This window comes from Lissotriton helveticus, chromosome 1_1 (genome assembly GCF_964261635.1).
Source record: "Lissotriton helveticus chromosome 1_1, aLisHel1.1, whole genome shotgun sequence".
NCBI lineage: Eukaryota > Metazoa > Chordata > Amphibia > Caudata > Salamandridae > Lissotriton > Lissotriton helveticus.
Window position 1 is genome coordinate 1,409,331,967 of NC_136057.1, and position 20,938 is coordinate 1,409,352,904.

Here is a 20,938-nt window from a genome sequence, read left to right on the forward strand (position 1 = left end):
GGTCCACCTGTTTGCCAATGACATTTTATTAACAAAGCTAAGATTTAGACCCATCCATTAAAACTGCGTTGATTCTATCTAGCCAGAGTTAGAGTTCCCAACATACAATGTCCACTATTCTCCTTTTCTCTTCTTTACACTCGGTCTTTTATTTCATTTCTCCTATTTCCTCCCCTTTTCTTTATTATAGGCAAGTTTTTTCTTCTTCATATTATACTATATATGTTAAATACCTGGACTTTTATGGGTATACTATAATGTATTATACTTTTATGAATGTATATACCTTTAATCTCTCAATAAAGAATTACGACACAAAATAAAAGCTGCGTTGGACATTGTGCAAAAGTATAGTGAGGTCTCTGGGTTCAAGGAGAACCTGGACAAATCAGAGTTAACAAGCCTGGCATTAAGTCACAATGTGAAAAAACGGGTGGCTGAAATTTCTCAATATCAGTGGGCAAGGGTAAAGATCAAATACTTGGGAGTCTTGACCACTCCTAACTTGGGAAACCTTTCCACCCTTCCCACTATTAAGGCAGACTTGAGACATTAACAACTACCATTCACCTCATGGGTAGGCAGAATAGCTACACTTAAAATAAACCTGCTACTCAGACTACTTTAATAAAACGCTTTAAATAACTTTCAGATATTCATCAACTGTTGGGCCTGTCTGTTTGGGGGGGAAAACAAGCATTGGCTAAGGCAGTTGGTCTGGCTTTTGCTATTGTAGAGCAAGTGAAATGAGGAATTTTCCCAATGCCCAACAAGCCATGTTAAAAGTATATAAAGCAATGAATACACTTCTTCCTATATTTTCAAGCGGCCCGCCAAGTTGTGTGATGCAATACTGTGGCCATCTTGAAAGTACAGAAAACATTATTTTCTATACTTTTAAAATGGCCGATCTTAGATATTGTCTTTGTTAATGCCAGTAGAGTTAAAAATCCTCCAGCACGCGCAAAGCTAATAGCGGCTACCACTAGGGAGAAGGGCAGCAATAGACAATGAAATGAGACAACATCCAGGACATCACCAATGCTGCTATCCACAACATGGTGTGCTGCAAAGAAAAGTCAGGAGGTAGGGTGGGAGGAAAGAAACAGGATAAGGAGAACATTCAGGGCCTCACCAAAGCCAGGATCTGGCATGCCGGCAAACAGCATCTGGGGCAGGACGGGAGCAGAAAGTTGGGTGAGAGAGTAAAGCCTGCAAGCATGGTCTGAAAATCAAGACATGCACTCCCATGGAGTACTAAGGAGATACAGATTTTTTTTTTAAGTTGTTCCATGGGAGTAGGAGTAGATGGCTACACTGTAGCCAGTCAACAATAATGGTAAACAAACTATGCTCCATGTGGGGGACAAAACACTTAATAGTGAGGAAAGCCACCAATAAAAAGCAGATTGACAAGAAATTAATCTAATCATGAGTACAGGGTGACTGTGTAGTATAGCATACCATGCTGTCTAAAACAAGTAGCTGGAGTTGTCTGAGACAACACGCAAAAAAGCTACGCTGATTGTACCAAAAAAAACATCAACTTTTAAAAACACCTAACATCTTTCAGACTTTTCATAAAAATTAGGTAAATTAGCAAGTCTTCTGAAAAGTTTGAAATACCTTCAATCTTTTAACTTTCTAACCGTGCCATTTTTACACTCATATTTAACGATAAACACTCAACAGAGCTAAAGGCAAATGCTTCTTTCCCAGGTCCTGAACCTACCCCTGTCTGCAAGTTCCTCTACATGACACTCTTCTTCTTCAACCACCAGGTCATTTTCTAGAGAATGCAAATAGTGTGACAATGTCGAGGGAATAGATGCAAATGTGATGCCATCCTTAGCTTCAAATGCCTCAATGTTGAGAACATACTCAATCAGTGTCAAGGGGGTTGATTCAACACTGAGCCTGTTTTCAACGGCATGCATGTTGGGCAGAGGTTTTTGCAAATGTGTAACGTTTTATGGCAACAAGGAACAATGTTAATAACGGGGTCTTCTTCTTCTTCCGTCTCTGTTTGATTTCCTGTCCCTAGATCTCCTTTTGTGAGAGTACACTGGTGTGGCAGGCACCATCACAGTGGAAGCAGAGATTTCCCTGGAGATATTGTCAGCTTTTTCTTTTCTTTTGATTTCAGGTCTTCCCAATTACTCAAAGACGGTTACCTTCCCTATTTTCCAGGGTCCTTTTTGACATCTGCACACAGAATTTGCATTCCTTTATGGGATAGGAAGTTGGAAAACAAACCAAACATACTTGGTATGGGTCTGAAGCAGCCTTGTTTTATTCCCGGTGATGGGCATTCCACAAATAGTGAAGCCAAGCTGACAGGAAAAAGCCCATGAAAAAGCCAGAAAACATTTTGCACGACTTCTAAGATGCAAAGAGTTGAGAGAAAATAAATCAAAAATAAATATATCTCAGTGAAGGTCCTCAGAGAAAAACAGATTCGGTGAGGCAATTACCCATTACAAAGCATCATGAGTACTGGAAGCCCTTAGAGCTTAGAGGGACATGGTGTTCTTTTTTTTAACTCCTAAAATGTAAGACTTTCAGATTTATACTTTAGGTGCTGCAGTGTAGTTTTGAGAATGGATTTTTAATATAAACTGTTTAAAATTCCGAAAATCATCCCTTGGATTGTCTTTTGAAAGTGCTCCAATACATGAGGAAGAGAGAGAGAGAGAGATAGTGCGAGTGTATATATATATATATATATATATATATATATATATATATATATATATATATATATATATATATATATATATATATATATATATATATATATATATATATATATATATATATATATAAATGTTATACAGTGGGGGTCTCCACTGTGTAGTCATAGGTAGGTGAGTTTCCACAGGAACAGCACATTTTAGTTTTGCTAATATCTTAGCGCTCTTTGATGAATCGGCATGAAACTTTCCACAAAAAACGTTAATCCACCTAAATTCCATCCTGAACATTTTTAGGCTGATCCGTCAAGTGGCGTACAAGAAACAGACGGGTGTGTGGGGGTAACAAAACACTGCTATCCTATGTAAATTACTATTGGAAATGTTGGGAATTGATACCGAAAAAATGGCTGAATGGAATTACCCAAATTTGGAAAAGGTTAGAGCGTTACTCAGAAAGCATGCTTTTCATTATTTGGCTTAAATCTGTTTGTTTAGCCTTTCTCCAGAGATTTGAGTGTAAAGAGGTGCTCGAGTGGTCATGAAGGTGCTAAAAATATAGTGGTATCTGGATAGTTGGCCTGCGGTACCATACATTAAAGAAAATACGGGCAGGTAATGGGCTGAGGAATTTTTTTTCTCTTATCTGCCTTTTTGGTACCAAAGGACCTGTTCCAGTCCCTTGGTACAGAGCAATCTGATTGCCTTGCCGCAACTTAGAGCACAACGTTGTGGCCGCCATTACAGGATATGGGAATGGATAGGGATACTCTCTCTCCTAGCACTCAAGGGGTGACCCAGAGGAACCCCCAACCAGGGGGAAAAAGACAAACGAAAACAAATCATACGCAGTACTCCCATGGGACCCGGCACGGCCCTCGTGTAAGGTACTGCACTACATAAGCACGAGCCATACCGCAGGACCAGGCAAGCTTCAATGGATGAAGTTTGTGCAGTCCCAAACACTATGGAGCCGACGCTAATAAACTTGTGGGGCGGGGGTACCTAGAAGGGGGGGGGATTGGCATCAGACAGCAGTTGGGCATCTTGCCATGGTGCTGATCATGCCACCCATTCAAGAATTTAAAACTTTTTAATAAATAACATCAACCATAAAAAACTTAAATGTGGCCTTGGAAGCGGGATTTTGGTAGGGAAACTAGAATTTCAAACTCTCAGGCATGATCTAAATAAAGCAAATTAATTAATCTTATTTCTCGTACAAATGCCACTATTTAGGAATTGGGAGTTTTGCATATTCATACTGTCCATAAGTAACAATGGGGTCCATATATATATATTCTACCCTCAGATGACGTAATAGTGGTTGCATCAGAATATAAGCTGCTCACATATTTCTTTAAGAGTATAATAAATCGTTACTGCACTAATAACAACCAAATGCAACCATACTCAAATGATCAATGAAAATCCCAGCACTGAATTAAAATGATGCCCACGCAAAGAAAATGATTGGGTGAACACAAGCAGTAGAAAGAACTATACAAATATAGATACACTAACAGCCCACCCAACACTTCCATAGGACTGAAACCATTTGCTACCTCACCTAACTTGGGGAGATATTTCTGTTTCTGCTCTTCAGTTCCATAGGCATAAATCGGGTGCATGACCAGGGAGGACTGGACGCTCATCACTGACCGGTAGCTACTATCCACTCTCTCGACTTCCCGGGCAAGTAGACCATAGGCAACATACGAGGTCCCAGCACAGCCATACCCTTAAAGTAAAGGAACAAAGGAAAAACAAAAGGAATCAGCACTTAAAACATATTTTTACCTGCAACGGTTTGAGTTATTCTCTTTTCACAGTGATTTGGTGAGAAGACATTATGCCATGGTTGCGGTGATTTCCGCCCGTTTCCGCCCGCCCGTTATGAGTATCTGCTCCTAGATGCAAAGGAAGATTTGGTGATCTCCTACGCTGATGATCTCTTACTAGGTATACCCAAAGTAACTGTTTTCTTGCAATGCTGTGATGGTCTGACAAGCTAAGCCTAAAGTAATCTTCTCCTCTTGTGATGTGCTGCTCTTCTACAAACTAATAGTGGAGTGGTTGTAGTCGTTCAAGTGAGTGGTGGGCTGACAAGTCTAGATTCTTGTTTCAACCCCAAGGATATCATGTGACCCTAGAGGAAATTTACTAGGTTGTTTGTATTCCTCTGATGATGTACAAGCACCTACCAATAATGGCTACAGCACTTGTCTGCTTCACTGACTTGGCAGTCACCCACAAGTGATTATCTCTACTGTTGAGGTTTGAGGCAGCTTACTTCTTCTGGGTTCAGAAGAAGTAAGCTGAAGCCTAATGGACAAAGGGGCTGCCTTTTTCCCCTCTGCTTAACAACTGTTAAGTCTCCACTTGGAATGATCTGTAATATGTCTTACCTTTAATGGTGGATCCTAAGACTCCAAGTTCGCCAAGTTCAGAAATGATTTCACGATGAAAGACTGAAATATTTAATAAAACACATGTTAATTTTTTTTCCGCACAATGTAAACATTACAATTTATGGACAGGCATATGGACCACAAGAGATGGAACAAAAATGTACATTTAAGTACTCACCTACATATCCATAAAAGGCAGACTTTTACGGTGTACTTGTGGAATCCTAGATCACATTTATTTAATTTTAAATCTTGTTTTCAAATATAATATCTAACTACAGACATATGCAGCATATTCAGAGGAATAAAGATGTACTTTTAGTACTCACACTCATATTCGTAAAAGGACTATTCCGGCGTACTTGTGGAATCCTAGATCACATTAACAAAAATCTTGTTTTCAAATATAATATCAATTAGAAAACATGCACAGTTAGTTATGATTTGTTTTTATATCTGTCAGCCAAATTGAAACAAACAGGGTATTTTGCTGAAAACTCAACTGAACTAAAATTTTAGAGTAAATATTAAAGGAGGACAAGAAGCCATAATACATCTCACTGTAAAAAATTAGAAATATGCGAAAGTTTACTCTACTATTCTTGCGAAATGCAAAACTTTACTTTACGATTCTTGTGAAATGCAAACCTTTACTCTACGATTCTTGCTAACTGGATCCTAGACTTGTTGCCAGATCTCGTCCACCCTGATTAGTCTGGCTTCTTAAAAGGTTGCCAGACTCATGAGAATATTAGACGCACCATCCATCTCATTGAAAAAGCCGCCAAAAGGGAGATCCCGGCGGTCCTGGTGGGGCTGGACGCCGAAGCCTTTGATCGGATGACTGGGCATTCCACTTCTGCGTCCTCGCAGCCTTTGGTTTCGCCGACAAATTAATTTGCATGATTAGGGCCACTACCTACAGCCCCGCTCCAGGGTCCAGGTCAATGACGTGCTGTCGGCCCCCTTCCCCCTTACGAGTATTGGACCGCTAGCAATGACCATCCGAAACAATTTGGCAATTACTGAGATACCCTTTGGAGGGGATACTCATAAATATCTCTCTTTGTGGAGAATGTGCTCTTGACACTCACAGATCCCTCACATTCACTCCCCATCTTGCAATTAGAACTAGCCAAATTTGAGGTCTTAGCTGGCTCCAAGATCAACCTTGATAAATCATACATACTTAATCTTACGCTCCCTGTTGCTGAGGCCCACAAAATCCAATCCCAATCTCCATTACAATGGGCTAGCCGCTCCTTTCAATACTTGGGGATTCAGTTGACGCCACACGTGGACGGGCTCTACAACGCAAATTTCCAGGCCACCCTTCTCCAAATTCAGAATAACCTTAAGAGATGGAAGCCCCTATTCATTTCTTGGCTTGGCCGCATCCATGCAGTCAAAATGACGCTGCTTCTCAAACTGCTATACCTTTTTCAGGCCCTGCCCACTGAGTTAACGACAACCTTCCTACTTAAAATCAAATCCCTGCTGACTCGTTTCATTTGGCAAGGAGGGCGGGCTCGATTATCTTTTTCCATCTTGCGGCATCCTCGAGCGGAGGGAGTGGTGGGTTTGCCAGACACATTCACTTAAACCCAGCCTTTCCACCGGCCATGCAGGAAGGCCTCTTTGGCGCTTGGAGAGAGGGAGGCTGCCTTATGCTTGACCACGTATTCCACAACCACAACATCCTCACCTTCGATAGTTGCAGACGTGAATTCCATTTAACCCCAGACGAACATTTCCATTACCTTCAGCTTAGGCATTGGGCTCTCACCCCCCATATACGTGACTAAGGTACAAGGGAGAAAACAAGCTTTGAGAAATATGCGAGAACAGTGAGATCAATGAAAGGGGTGATTTCCTTTCTTTACAATCATCTGCTCTCCACCACACATTCGGCTTGACCGCGGTATATGTCCATGTGGGAGGGAGTGTTGCAGCGGGACATACAAGACGGGGAATGGACAGCACTCTGGTCCGATATCTCAAAATGTAATCACTCCTTGGAGCTTAGGGAAGCACACTTAAAAACCCTAATGGACTGGTACCTACATCCTGCCAAACTCAAGCGAATCTTTCCAAACACCTCAGATAGATGTTAGAGGGGATGTGGCTTACTTGGTGACTTAAAGGGGTTTTCTGTTTGGGAGCACCTTCCCAGTTGGGAGTTCAGAGTATACTTTTGTCACGGCGAGAGGGACGATTGGACCACAACTCAGAGTTGAGGACACTCTATGCCTACAAACTATCTGAAACTGTACTGAACACTACAGCTTGTCTTTACCGACTGGCATAGATATGTCTGTACTCTTGCCCCTAGCCTTGTTCCTTCTTGCGATCCAATTTAGTATACTCTTTGATATTGATACTCCTGCTACTGCATTGCAAGCAATGTGTATTCAACAAAATGCCAATAAAAATATATTTGAAAAAAAAATCAAAAAGTGCAAACTGACCCTGCCTATTTAAGAACTTTATCTTTATGACTAATAGAGCTACTATCAAGACACCAGTGGAGCAGTGGAGTTTACTCTACTTCCTGATCAAAAAGAAGGGCTCAGCGAGGTCTGAAGATTCAGTACTCTCTGCTTTATCCAGCCCGCCTACGGGTGGTCTTCCAGTCGCGGACACATTTCTTCGATACCCCGGAAGACGTCTTTAAATGGACGGACGAGACGGTGAGGGTCAGGCCGCATGCCCAACCGGGGCTGAACCCAGGCCACTCGAGAGGATCGTCGCGGGAACGGGGGGACCAGCCTGCCCGGAGCAGAAGGAACCAGAGGTCCAGATCGCGGAAGCGCTCCGCTTCCATCAGCGAGACACAAGATAGTGTGACTGTAGATTCCGATCACTCTGGAAAAGACCATTGAGGGCCCAGGGAGAACTGTGCCTATCCGTTGTTGCCACGGGCTCCGGCTGAAGGGAGTCGCATAGCCGGGTCCCATCGCTTGGATGGATGAACGCTGCCTCTACTGTTATTTCTAAATGATGTCTTGCGCATGTGTGAGATTGCGGGATGGGGTTCGGGAGGCTACTTTATAGGGGCTACCTGCACCTACTAGAGTGGGAGTTGCCTGGGGGGGGGGGGGGGTGTTTCTACTGTTTTCACGGGTTGTTGGGATCCATTGGTATGGTTGGCCTTGGGTCCTATGTTTTGGGCCCGAGGTTGCCCATGCCGCGACAGGTACTTCAGAGTTCTATGAGGTATAGGGGTGGAGGGCGTGGGGCAAAGGAGGGGGGTAGGGGGGGACTGGTTTGGGGTAAGGTGGGCGGGGGGGTTGTTGTTGGGGGGACCCGGGGTGGGTGGGGGGGACTGCACGTGAGTTTTTATGCTTTGCTGATAACGGTGCTGTGTGCATGGGTGTGGCGCAGGGGGCCTACTTGGTTCGTCCCATTCGACTATGGCTGACGCGCCGCCTCCAGGGCTCCCCAGTGAGTCCATGCGTGTGGTAACCTGGAATGTCAGGGGGATGCTCGACAAGATCAAACGGGGGTGATTTTGCGATGGGGGAAGAGGGAGGCTGCAGATGTGTTATTGTTACAGGAAACGCACATGATGGGATCGAAAGTGCTTAGTCTGCAAAGATTTGGCTACCTACAAGTCTTCCATGCCGGGTTTTCTAGGGGGTCCAGAGGAGTTGCTGCTTTGGTACATCGCAGGTTGTCCTACGTCCATGAGAGACAATGGGCGGACCCACAGGGTCGCTACATTTTTATCAAAGGGATGGTGGGTACTGAACCAGTGGTTTTTGGGAGCATCTACGCCCCCCCCTCCTTTGCAGTGGTCCTTGTCTGAGAGGCTGTTTGCGGTGTGGGAGGACATCCCGGAGTCCTTGGCTGTGTTGGGGGGCGATTGGAATGAAGTAATGGACGTATGTATGGACCGTCGGAGACTACAGGGGATACTAACGGCTGCCCCCCCTACCCGGTTGAATGCAATGGTGGGGGGGATGGGTTGGGTGGATGTGTGGCGACATATGCATCCCAAAGTACGGGAGTACACGTATGTTTCGGCGGTGCATGGCTCCTTCTCGAGACTGGATTATGTGTTTGTGCCCAGTTCGTTCCTGAATAGAGTGCGGGAGGCGGGGATCTTGCCAAGAGGGTTGTCTGACCACTCCCCGGTGGCCATCAGGGTCGAGCTGCAAAAGAAACGACAACCGTTCTGGTGGAGGATGTCCTCGTGGCACCTTCAGCAGACTGACTACATCCAGCATCTACGGGGTGCGATTGCTCATTACTGGCAGGAAAACCTAGTAGGAGACATAGACGCGGTCGTGGTTTGGGAGGCAATGAAACCCACCATACGGGGGATAGACATCGCATGGTGTGCGGCGGCCCGTCGACGGCGCCGGGAGGCTATCGCTGAGGCAGCCTCGCGGGTGGAAACTTTGGAACTGCGATGCCGGGGAGGGGGAGATGAGGTAGCAGTGAGGTTGCTCCTGCAGGCACAGCAGTCCTATGCATCTGTGTTACTTGATGATGCTAGGCAGGCGTGGCTGGCCACGCGGAGTAGAGTGTATCAGTGGGGAGATAAGTCCTGTACAATGCTACATAGGCTATGTCAACGTACCCTCCAACCAATTACGCTGCCGGGCCTCACTGATGGGGACGGCGTGGCTATCACAGACCCAGCTAAACTGGCTGCGAGTTTTGCCCGCTATTTTATGGAGCAATATGCTCCGCGGGATTGTCTATCGGCGGATGAGGTCGCTAAATTTATTGATGACTTGCCTCCGAGGGCGGTCTCTGATGAGACCAGGACAGCGCTAGACCTTCCCCTTACGGCGGAGGAACTGGGTGACGCGCTGGGACAGCTCAACACGGGGAAGGCACCTGGGCCAAGTGGCTTCCCGAGTGAATTCTATAGGAAATTCCAGCTCCAACTGGGATCCCATTACCGGAGTGCACTGGAGGCGGCGCGAACACAGGGTAGGCTGCCGCCTGACTGGCGCCATGCCGAAGTGGTGGTCTTCCAAAAGCCGGGCAGACCCCCAGACAGTTATGACTCTTATCGCCCAATATCCTTGCTCAACATAGAGGCTAAACTACTGGCTAAGGCATTGGCGAACCGCCTTCTCCCGTATGTGACGGACCTGGTACACCCAGACCAGGCCGGCTTCATGCCGCATAGGGCGACGCGGCACAACATTAGACGGGCACAGGCAGCGGTAGATGCCATGGGGGCCACGGGGGAACGGGCGGCTCTGCTACTGGCGGATATGGATAAAGCTTTTGATTCGGTTAGTTGGGCATACCTATTTGCGCTCCTGCCTCGCCTCAATCTGGGCCCGGTGTTTCTCTCCTACATCAAACTGCTCTATACCGATATCACGGCATCAGTGCGTGTCTCCGGGGCGGTCTCGGAGAGCTTTCCGATTGGCCGGGGGACCCGACAGGGGTGTCCGCTCTCCCCGTACCTATTTGCACTGGCAATGGAGCCTCTGGCCTCTTGGGTGCGCATTGACGCGCAGATGCGGGGCTTTGAGTGGGGCGGGAACCTCACTGATAGGATTGCATTATATGCAGATGACGTCCTCTTCTTTCTTACTGATTTACATAGGTCGGGGCCCCGAGTCTTAGAAATTATGCGCATCTTCGGGGAGGTGTCGGGCCTTTGTCTCAACCCACGTAAGTCCACCCTGTGGGTGTTGGGTGGCGGGATTGCGGCGGACCCTTGGGCATCAGCGTTGCAGGTGGCAGCCGGGGGTTTGAATTACCTGGGGGTGTTCCTCTCAGAATCCGCAGATATTGCCTGGGAACGTAACGTGGTACCAGTGTGGGAGAGGGTCCAGACGGACGTCAAAACGTGGTCCCGGATGCCTCTGACTATATTCGGTAGATCTGCGATCTTCAAAATGGTTGCGCTCCCGCGCCTCTTATACCAGCTGCAGAGCTACCCACACCTAATAGCTCCCCAGTGGTTTCGGCAGGTCAACTCAGTTCTGGGCCGTTTCCTGTGGGCTGGAGGTGCTGCCAGGGTGGCGCTGCGGACATGCTTCCTGTCCACGTATTGTGGTGGCCTGGCCACGTCGGACCTATTGTCCTATTATCAGGCCTCCCAATTGCTGGTACTTAACGAATGGTGGTATGGAGACAGAGGAGACCCAGCATATGCCCTGGAGCGCTCACTGATGGGTGACAACTCGCTCCATACGATCCTATACTCGGCCAGGTTGCGGAAGAAACTGCCATGTGCCACACGAGTGGTCTTTGTTATATGGCGGCAATCGCTGCGTCGCATGGGCTGGTGGGGTAGGTTAACGGCGGAGACCCCGTTGTGGAGGAACGGGCTGCTCCCCGAGCTGGCCTCATTGACGGGGTTTGGTGGCTGGGACGCCATTGGGATCTCGTCGTTAGGTCACGTGCTGACCGGGGTCACTCTCAAATCATTCCAGGAGCTCAGCACTGAGTTCCATATGCCCAAGACCCAATTCTTTCGGTATCTGCAGTTTCGCCATGCGCTAGCACCTAGCATCGCTGGCATGGAATCGCTCCCAGAATTCAGCCCAATTGAAGCGAAGGTCTTCATGGGAGACCTCGGAGATAAGAAGGTGTCCCGGATCTATCAAACACTGGTCACTCACTGCTCCTCCTCCCTACTTCCCCTCAAAGAGGCCTGGGAGAAAGATGTTGGTCCCCTGGATGACGATGACTGGAGGGAAGCCCTGGAGTCCCCGCGGGGGACTGCCATTGCAATACGACTCAGGTTAATCCAATTCAAGTACTTACACAGGGCCTATTACACCCGGGAACGGCTGTGGAAAGCGGGACTGATTGTGTCTCCGGAATGTCTGCGCTGTGGAGTTGAAAGGGGTACGCTGCTGCACACTGTGTGGTCGTGTACCGGGCTGACCAGATTCTGGAGATGTGTCTGGAGTTGTTTGTCAGAGGTATTGGGATGAGATCTTCCCCGCACCCCTCGCTTGGGGCTGCTCCATGTATTGGAGGGTGTAGGTGGAAATATATACAAACGCCACCTATTGTTGCTGGGGCTTGTTGTTGCCAAAGGGGACCTAGCACGAGCATGGAAGGGAGAGCGAGCCCCCCCCCCTGTGTGCATGGAAGGCTGGACTGGACTACTTTATGGAGCTGGAGCGCCCGGTGTTTGAGGCCAGAGGATGCCCCCGTAAGCATTTTAAAATCTGGAAACGGTGGGCGGAGTATAGGGGGTTGACTCTGGATCCTCCGCCAGAACCAGAGGATGAGCTTCGAGTGGAAGATGATTCACAAGCCTAGGAAGTGCGTCATGCCTAGCACACTACGACCAAGTACTGAATGCTTATATGCTCACGTGCATAGGGTTAGGGAGGGATAAAGGGTGGGTAGAAGGGCAGTTGGGTGGTTGAGGACGGCGGGTGGAGGAGGGGGGGAGTTTCTTGTCTTTCCTCTTTTATTGCTTGGACTTTGCAATACTGCTAAAAATGTGTCATGATGCTTGGTGGTGATCTCTTGACTGTGGAGAGCCACATATCTGCTTTTCCCTAAACAATCAATAAAATTTGTTGTGAAAAAAAAAAAAGAAGGGCTCAAAATTGGAGTTCAAACCCAAAAGAGTGAATTAGCGATTCAAAAAGGAAGGATTCGGGATGTTGGCGCTTTGTCAAAATGTCCCTCCTCTTTAGTTGGGGGGAAAGAACTTGTGCTCTAGGATGCATATTTTTATATGTCGAAATTTGAGAAAACAGGATTTGGGAGGCAGTGGGGGGTCCAGAGTCAGAAGAATCATTACTAGTAAAGAGTACTTCCCTTTGACCCGAAGACTACCCCTAGGATGTATATTTTCATATGTCGAAATGTGTGAAATCAGGATTTGGGAGTCAGTGGGGGGTCCAGAGTCAGCAGAATCATTACTAGTAAAGAGTACTTCCCTTTGACCCGAAGACTACCCCCAGGGCTTTTTTCAAATGAATGGCATAGAACCAGCTTTTCTTCGCAGAACAGGAGTTTTCATTGGCCCCTATTTAGACGACTAACCAGTCAAGGCTTTTTGGGCTAAATGTACTAAGCCTTTTTGAGGTCCTAAACTCTGTGATTTCCAGACTCGCAGGGTTTGAAGCCACAAAAGTACCATTTCCAATTCATAAAACCCAGTTTATGAGTCAGAAAAGTTTTTCTAACTCGTAAAATGGGTTTTGCAACTCCTACCAAATTACAATTTAAAAAAAGGCATTAAAGGCATTCCTTCCAAACTGTGATTCAGTGATCTATTTATCAATTGTTTGGGACTGCAATTACAGTCGCAAACCACAGACCAGTTACTGACTCCTCAAAGGAACTGATTCACAGAGGGGAATGGGAGCCCTTAGGAAGCTATTCTCCTTTGGGATTCGAGGTGACAGCCTCTGAAAAATGAGTTGTGTCTTTCTATTGGGCGAATGGGTCTTCAACTTTATCTGACTGAGTCTTCTGCAGTTAGACTAGTGCAGTCTATTCTGGGCTCCATGGCTTTGGGCATTTCTTTGATCTGGATTCCTCTCTACATACAAAATGTCTGCAGGTTTGTGAGAAGTCAGAGGATTGGTTTGATCAAATGAATATATTATGATACGTGCTTTGTGGTCTATGGGGTGGGGGTGACAGACTAAATCTACTTGCTGGAGTAGCTTTCTGTTCTCAAGTACCTTCTTAAACAACTGTGAACAGCTGGGTATCTCACATGTACAATGTCACTGTCCAGGAGTCTAAGGGTTTGTGGTCTCCCCTAGAAAAAAAATATCATATCAATCTGCTGCAGAAGAGTATGAGCCATCCTGCCCTGCCCTGAAACATTTCTTACAGTTAGCGAGATCTTCACTATTCTTCTGCACACAGACCTTCAAGGCTATTCACAAAGGTAACTTACACTTGTGAGTAAATTACATGTGTAACTCACTTTTACACCTTTGAGTATTTTTCTTTTGACTGTTCTTAAAACCTGAGTGTGAAGTTACTCAAAAGTGTAGACTTACAAGTCTCCAGCACTTTAAAAAGGGGTTGGAGCAAAAGTTAAGTTTGTAAATTACTACTGTCAAAAAAGAAATAGTAGTAAGTCCAGCACCACACATGGACAACCACTGGTATTGTAGCAACCTCCCAGAAAAAATAATGGAGGTAGAAACTTAAAATAAAAACCCATAGGAAATAATGTTATATTAAATTATTTAAAAATTAAAACTATAAATATATATAATTTAATGTTTAAAACAATAAAAAAATAAGACATTTATTATTTAGTTATAAACATATTTGCATTTACAAATTAATGTAACATTTGTATTGAAATATAATTAAATTACTTTTAATACTTATATTAAAGATGTATTAAAGATTAAGGAAGTAGTGTTGTAGATTTTGTAGTTTATTCTAGACTATAAATATATACATGAATTTATAACAATATTTAAAGTAAAAATATTTGTACTAATGATAAAGTTTAATAATTGTTTTTTATTTTCTCTGTACTCTACCAGAGGGAGATCTCTACCTTGACTGTAGAGTTGCTCTATGATAAAGCAAAGGGAAAAGTAAAAATGTATATTTAACTCAAAAGAATAGTAAACATATTAGCAAAAATATTTTTTTAAGTTGAATGGATGCTCCCGAGTGGCCATGCGCTATAGAAGAGCCTTTAATAATAATAATAATAAATGAATTGTATGCACTTATTTCAAACGTAGAACAAAATAAAGTTCTAACTTAATTTTGAAATACATCTTTAATTTAAATAAAACAACAATTTCTGAAGTTTAAAATAAACAATAAATTCCCACCTGAAATTAAAAAATAAATGTAATGTTATGCATTAATAATTATTACAAGTGATGTATAGAATGAATTAAAATACCTTTAATTTAACTATATTTTAATAGAAATTAATGTTACCTTAATTTATAAATAAAAATGCAATTTTTTAAACATTAAAATAGATGTATTTGCATTTTTAACTATTTAAAATAATGTAACATTCTTTCCTTTGGGTTTTCTTGTAATTCTCTACCTCCATTATTTTCTATGGATGGTGCTGAAGTACCAATTACTGGCCATGTTTGGCAATGGACTTACTCCTGGCTGGAGTAAGTTACTACTGTTTTGGGTCCCGTTTCGGCTACACTAACTAAAGAAGTGCAGTTTGTGACAAACAATGGGCTCACTCTTTTGTGGGTGGGGTGCATGTTCTACATAAAGCACACCCTAAACCCCTCCTTATTCCTCTTTGAAAAAAAAACTCCCATTTAGTAGTATGCATAGCTCTTTTTTCCAGCCACTACCTCTGATCGCTCTCACAGTTACTGTAAGTAGTAAACGTACATGTGAGAGGATCTCCCCAAAGATAAGACAGAACAGGTGAAATGCAGATATACACATGTAGGTTTGTGAACATTTTGGAGTACTTTAGTAGTGCTATTGTAGTCCTACTAAACATACCACAAAATGCAGTTTGTGAATAGGCCCTCAAATGTCCACCCTGTACTTCATAAAAAAATAAGGGGTAAGAGAGCCAGTGGTTTCGACCAGCACGGTCAGACCATCTGAATTTGTATGTTGGGAGGACCATTCGGCTAGCAGTAGCACATCTACCTGGGTGCGAAACATAAAAGCAGATGAAATAAACCATCAGTAAAAGAAAACAAATGTTTTTAAACAAAGAAGAGCTCACAAAAATGTCCTCATGTTGGTAGCAACCCAAAGTAAAAAATTTTTATAGAGAAGAAAATAAAATGTACCCACCTTTACTTCTACGTTTCCAGACCTATGATCTCTGGAGAATGCTCTTTAAATAACTCAAGTCAATTTTTCGCTAAACCCTCTGCTTCCCAAGGTGATCAACAGTGAAGACAAGGCAAACAGAAGCAGATTCTGACAGCTCCAGACTTGCCATGTCTGTGGTGGTACCAAAACTTTTCAGATGTACCTTCTCTCACACGAACGGCCTCTGCTCTCCAGAATATCAGGCAGAATATTTCACCACTGTCTTTCATCCTAGCTGAAGTTTGCTTGCAGCTTTCCTCTGTCGGAGCGATTTTGAATGTATCACTGCTTTTCAAAATTCCCATTTGAAGACATCTTTAACAAAATGAAAAGCATAATCCCTGGAAGATATTAGGAGTGTTTTTCCTCTCGCAAATAAGCCACACCCTTCTTGGGAGCTGTTGAGTGTTCTTTCTAAACCAACAGGTCCCCCTTTGAGTCTCCACATAGGTATGACCTGCAACATCTTACTTGGAACGTTGTTTTTTTTGCTGCCTATTACTTCAGCCAAGAGGATGGGTGAGCTATGCCCAGAGGGACTGTAAATGGGTTTGCTTCATAACAAAATTCATAGACAGGATAAACCAAGGGCTCATTCCACAAGGAGAAAAGCAGTCACTCCTACTCTGATGAGTAATGTCTCCATTCCGGATATTTATGCATCTGTCACATGGAGACTGGGGGAGGTATTACACCTTTGTTAAGCATTATTGTTTGGACTCAGACTCCCTGAAAGTTACATTGGGAGGTTATTTCCATAAGACTCATAACGTGGCACTTATCGCACTTTAAGTTGGGGGTCAGCTTGCTACTCTATTATACCATGTCAGAATATCAGAGACAATCTGCTAGTTTCTACGAAAGAATAAAAGTCGAAACCACCTCTCCGTTTTTCAGGGCTGCAAAAACCATGCTGCACATGATAAGATACTGCTGCCTTCCAAAGTTCTTAAAACCACAGAGGCAGTCTACGCTGTTTTAGAGTGATAATTATTAAGGCACCGTTTCCTGCTTTTAGTCTGACTTTAAAATATTACCTAGCAGTGGTGTTTTCAGCCAAACGTACTATTTTATTTGAAATTTTACTGAATGGATGAATAGAACAAATAAGTAAACGTTGCCTTACTGAACATATTGTTTAGTTATTTGTTTACATGTTTTGTAATGTGTTCCAGGATCCTGCACATTAGCAGGAACATTCATCTTGTATGAGCTCAAAGAGAAAACCCATGGTGGAGAACTGGGATTAATTCTCAACGTTTTAGGTGCCTGAGCAGAGCTGCGTTTCCTCTCAGCTCTGGGTTAATAAAGGCCATACAGATGTACTGAGGTGCAATTGCAAAGCTGGGTTTAGGTTCAGGTAGTCCTCCAGTGCACAGCAAGAGCTTAGGTGTGCTGGAAGAGCTGTCTGGGGTAAAATAGCAGGAGATAAGGAAGGTCAAAAAAGAGGTGCATTGGAAGAGACCTAGGTGGGACGTAGCAGTCATGCAGAGCAGAGCAGAGCACTGAAATAGAATTAGGAGCAGGAGCTCAATAATGAGGTGAGTCAGTAGAGCTTTACTTGTATCCCGAACTCAAATACCAGGAATACTGGAGGTCAGGATTAAGGGACATTTGGAGCTCCAGTGTAAGGGGGAGGTAGCAGGAGGTTGAAGGATCAAAAATGCAAAGCGGCATAGTGAGATTTGGGTATGACACACAGGCTTTGTGCACCAAAATGCAATTTACATGCAGGTGTGTAGCACAAGAATGTATGGTGAAGTACAGTGGTACCTTGCATTGGCAGAGTTGTTCTAGTGGGGGAAAAAGATGGTATGTTCATGTTGCGAAGTTAACGTTGTCATAGTTGAAACTGCATTCTGTCTGACCAGAAGTTATTACTAATTCTCCTCATAAAAAAGATTTTTTTCAAGGCCATTATCTGTGTGTAGGTGTGGTCAGATGGGCCTGATTTTGCATATAGGCTCAATAGCACAAGTGTGAGGAGGAATATTGAGGTACTGCCAGTCACTGTGACAACCCCATTGTAAGTACTATATTAGCAAAGGGGATTGCAGACGAAATATGACGTGTATCAGGAAATCACCTGTCCTCCATAAGGAAAAATGTTATTTACCCTTTAACTATCTGCTTGTAGTGCTGTAGAGTCACATATTTTGCTAACTCATGCCATCTCTGTTGGGCAGAGATATTGCAAGTTGTTTTTGTTCGAAGTGTTAATTTCGGTCTCAAGATGGCTTGTGATAAGGCATCCATCTTTCAGATTTTACTGCATTTGATAGATACATACAGGCAGAAGAAAATGTGTTATGGTCTGCATTTTAGAAAAAGAATTGAATTATACAGAAATTGGTCTTCTTTTGAGTGACTCTCCATGCTGTCTTTCATGAATTTCAGGGCAACAGTGGAGCAGACAGACAGCATGGGAAGTTAATAAAACAGGATGATATTTCCTTAAATAAGGATAATGTCAAATATTTGTTGTATTATGCTAATATTTATCTGTGGGTGTATTGTTATGTTATATTTGGATGCTTCAATGCTAAAGCGTGACAGGCATCAAAGTATGAAAGCATGTGTATCAATACAAGTGGAAAAAAGACAATTTCAAAACTTCATTTATTCACAAACCTCAAGACAAATAGATAGCCAAGAAAATTAAGATGGATAAATACAGATGGAAATGTTAAAAACAAATACCATAAAACAGGGTTTCCTACAGCACCAGGACAAAGACTCCACCTCAGAGTGTGTTTTGTTCGCTTCAAGATACGAGTTGAGGTAAATGGCGAATAGCAAATCAGACCAGTACAAGTATACAGTTGCATTGTAACTAAATATACATATACATATAATGTATGTTATATAAATATCTGAAGCACTTGCTCGCATCTTGGGAGGTGGGAAGGCACATATGAATTAACAGCACTACAAGCTACAAACAGTTACAGGGTAAGTAACATTTTACAGTATATTGCATGTGTGGCTGTAGATCACATGCTTTGCATAGACTATGAAGCAGTGCTCTTCCTCTAAACCGGTTGCTTGTGACTGGATGAGGCACATGTTTGAAATTAAGTGTCTGCTCTTCTTGAGATTGTTGTCTGTCGTCCCTCACCCGTTGTGTTGTCAAAGTGTGTGGACTACTTAGTAGCTTTGTAGACATACAAGAGTGGTATGTTTCCTAGGAATGCCATTGCAGGTCCTTTTTTGTGAGTGGAATGTGCTCTAGGCACTGCAATGAACAGTAAGTTGGCTTTATCATAACATCCCTGAATATATTTAACTATCGGTCTTAGAAGACCTAATGAGGAAATGGGATTTCCTGAGGATGGTTTTGCAAAACAACAGTTGTTTTTTCTTGAGGCTAGATTTGATACAGTCAATGTAATACACTAGAGCTCTTTTCACATCTTATGTATGTAATACCTTTCCCCCACTGTCTGGGGTTGCATAAAGAAAATCGGCATGTCAGTGAATGGACGGACATGGAATGAGGATATAACCTTAGGTAGGAAATGTAGATTAGTCCTTAGGGCAACTCCAGCGTTATGAACCTGATGAAGCTGCAGAAATAAAAAAACAGTTCAATGGTCTGATTCTCATGGAATTGAGAAATAACTTTTGACAGGAAATGTGGATTCATCCTCAGGACACCTTGGTAAAAGGATCCTTCACTGACAGGGTTCACAGTGATTACTACCTGAAAGCTGCTTTCCATGAAAGGTGCTGCATTTGACACAAAGCTAATAGCTCAAAGAAGATCCCCAAGGTATTGCAAGGACTACATTGAGTTCCCAGTTTTGGACCAGCGGAGTTCTATGAGGAATAACCTTTTTAAGACCCGTAATGATGACTTTGACTGTGATGCTCTTAAACAACTATGTATGTTTTGCATGCATGCAGGTACCATTTAACAGGTAGCATATAATGTCCTAGATCTCAGTGTGCAGCGTGTGTGTTTGCCTACTTATCCAGAAGCGGGCAAATCGTTTTCATTTTGTTGCATAACATGATTGAGTGCTTGGTCTTCAAACTTCCAACAAAATGAGCATACACTCCTCTGGGAGCTGTAAATAACCAAACTCATTGACCTCATATGCCAAACTGCAAGGTTAATTCCCCTAAGATTCGGATATCTGAGCTGATCCTAATGCTGTGCGAGGAGGACTGCTTGCAAGGATCATCTGTGGTGTGGGTGCACAGAACTTTTGAACAGCATTATTTACTATGGCTGGCAAGCCTATGTTGGAGCAGCCACAATAAGCATCATGAACACCTGGTTTAACATTAGGACTACATATGGGATTTGAGGTAGGGGAGAAAAAGCATAGGCAAATGTCCCTGACCAATTCATCGATAGTGTGTTACTCATGGGCTGTAGATGGTTACCTGGAGGCAAAGCTTAGGCATTTGGCAATTTCTGCAATGGCGAACAGATCAACTGTGGGTGTTTTCCATTTCTTGAAGTACTTTGAAATACTTAGGGACCAATCTCCCACTTGTTGATGCATCCTACTAAGCTGGTCTGCATGTTCATTCTCTCAATGGCAAAACAGCTACGACAATGTTGACAGTTGAGATTAGCAAGTGCCTCCCTGTTTTTTGATGTAGCATATTGCAATCATGTCGTCTGTCTTCAATAGAACAGTCTTGTTGCAAATCTGTGTATAAGAAGGTTCTGATTCAAATCTGTGTATAAGAACTTTCTGAGTTCCATTTAGACTGCTTTACCTCTAAGAAATGTATATGCTTTTTCTGACGCCGTCCCATTCAGGTATCTTTTTTTAAATGTCTTTTTATTGCAATTTTCAACATTTCCAACCATAAAATAAGACCACATGTACCACCCTCATGTCACATTTCTCCCTTGCATAGTAACCCTCAGAGTACAAATTCTGCCACGATAAAATGCCATGTGTTGCAGATTAATTTACATTAATCATATGCCTAAACTATTTTATGCTGATTCATTAATCTGCATATCTTCCAGTAAGGCCCTTATCTATCAGGTAGGGTATCAGCGCATCTAGGCATCTTGAATTGTGAAACTGTCTGGATGCACTCCACACCCTTCAAGTGAGGCATCTG

At 43.5% G+C, this 20,938-nt stretch overlaps 1 protein-coding gene across 1 annotated transcript in view; it reads right to left on the reverse strand.

Moving 5' to 3' along the window:
* GCDH (glutaryl-CoA dehydrogenase) overlaps positions 1-20,938 on the reverse strand; it is a 216,747-nt gene that overhangs the window by 86,233 nt on the left and 109,576 nt on the right. Inside the window, exons 5-6 of the mRNA XM_078684804.1 lie at positions 5,102-5,164; positions 4,264-4,434 (exon numbers count right to left, since the gene is read on the reverse strand). Coding sequence (XP_078540930.1) covers positions 4,264-4,434; positions 5,102-5,164 — 234 coding nt within the window. The remainder of the gene's footprint in view (positions 1-4,263; positions 4,435-5,101; positions 5,165-20,938) is intronic.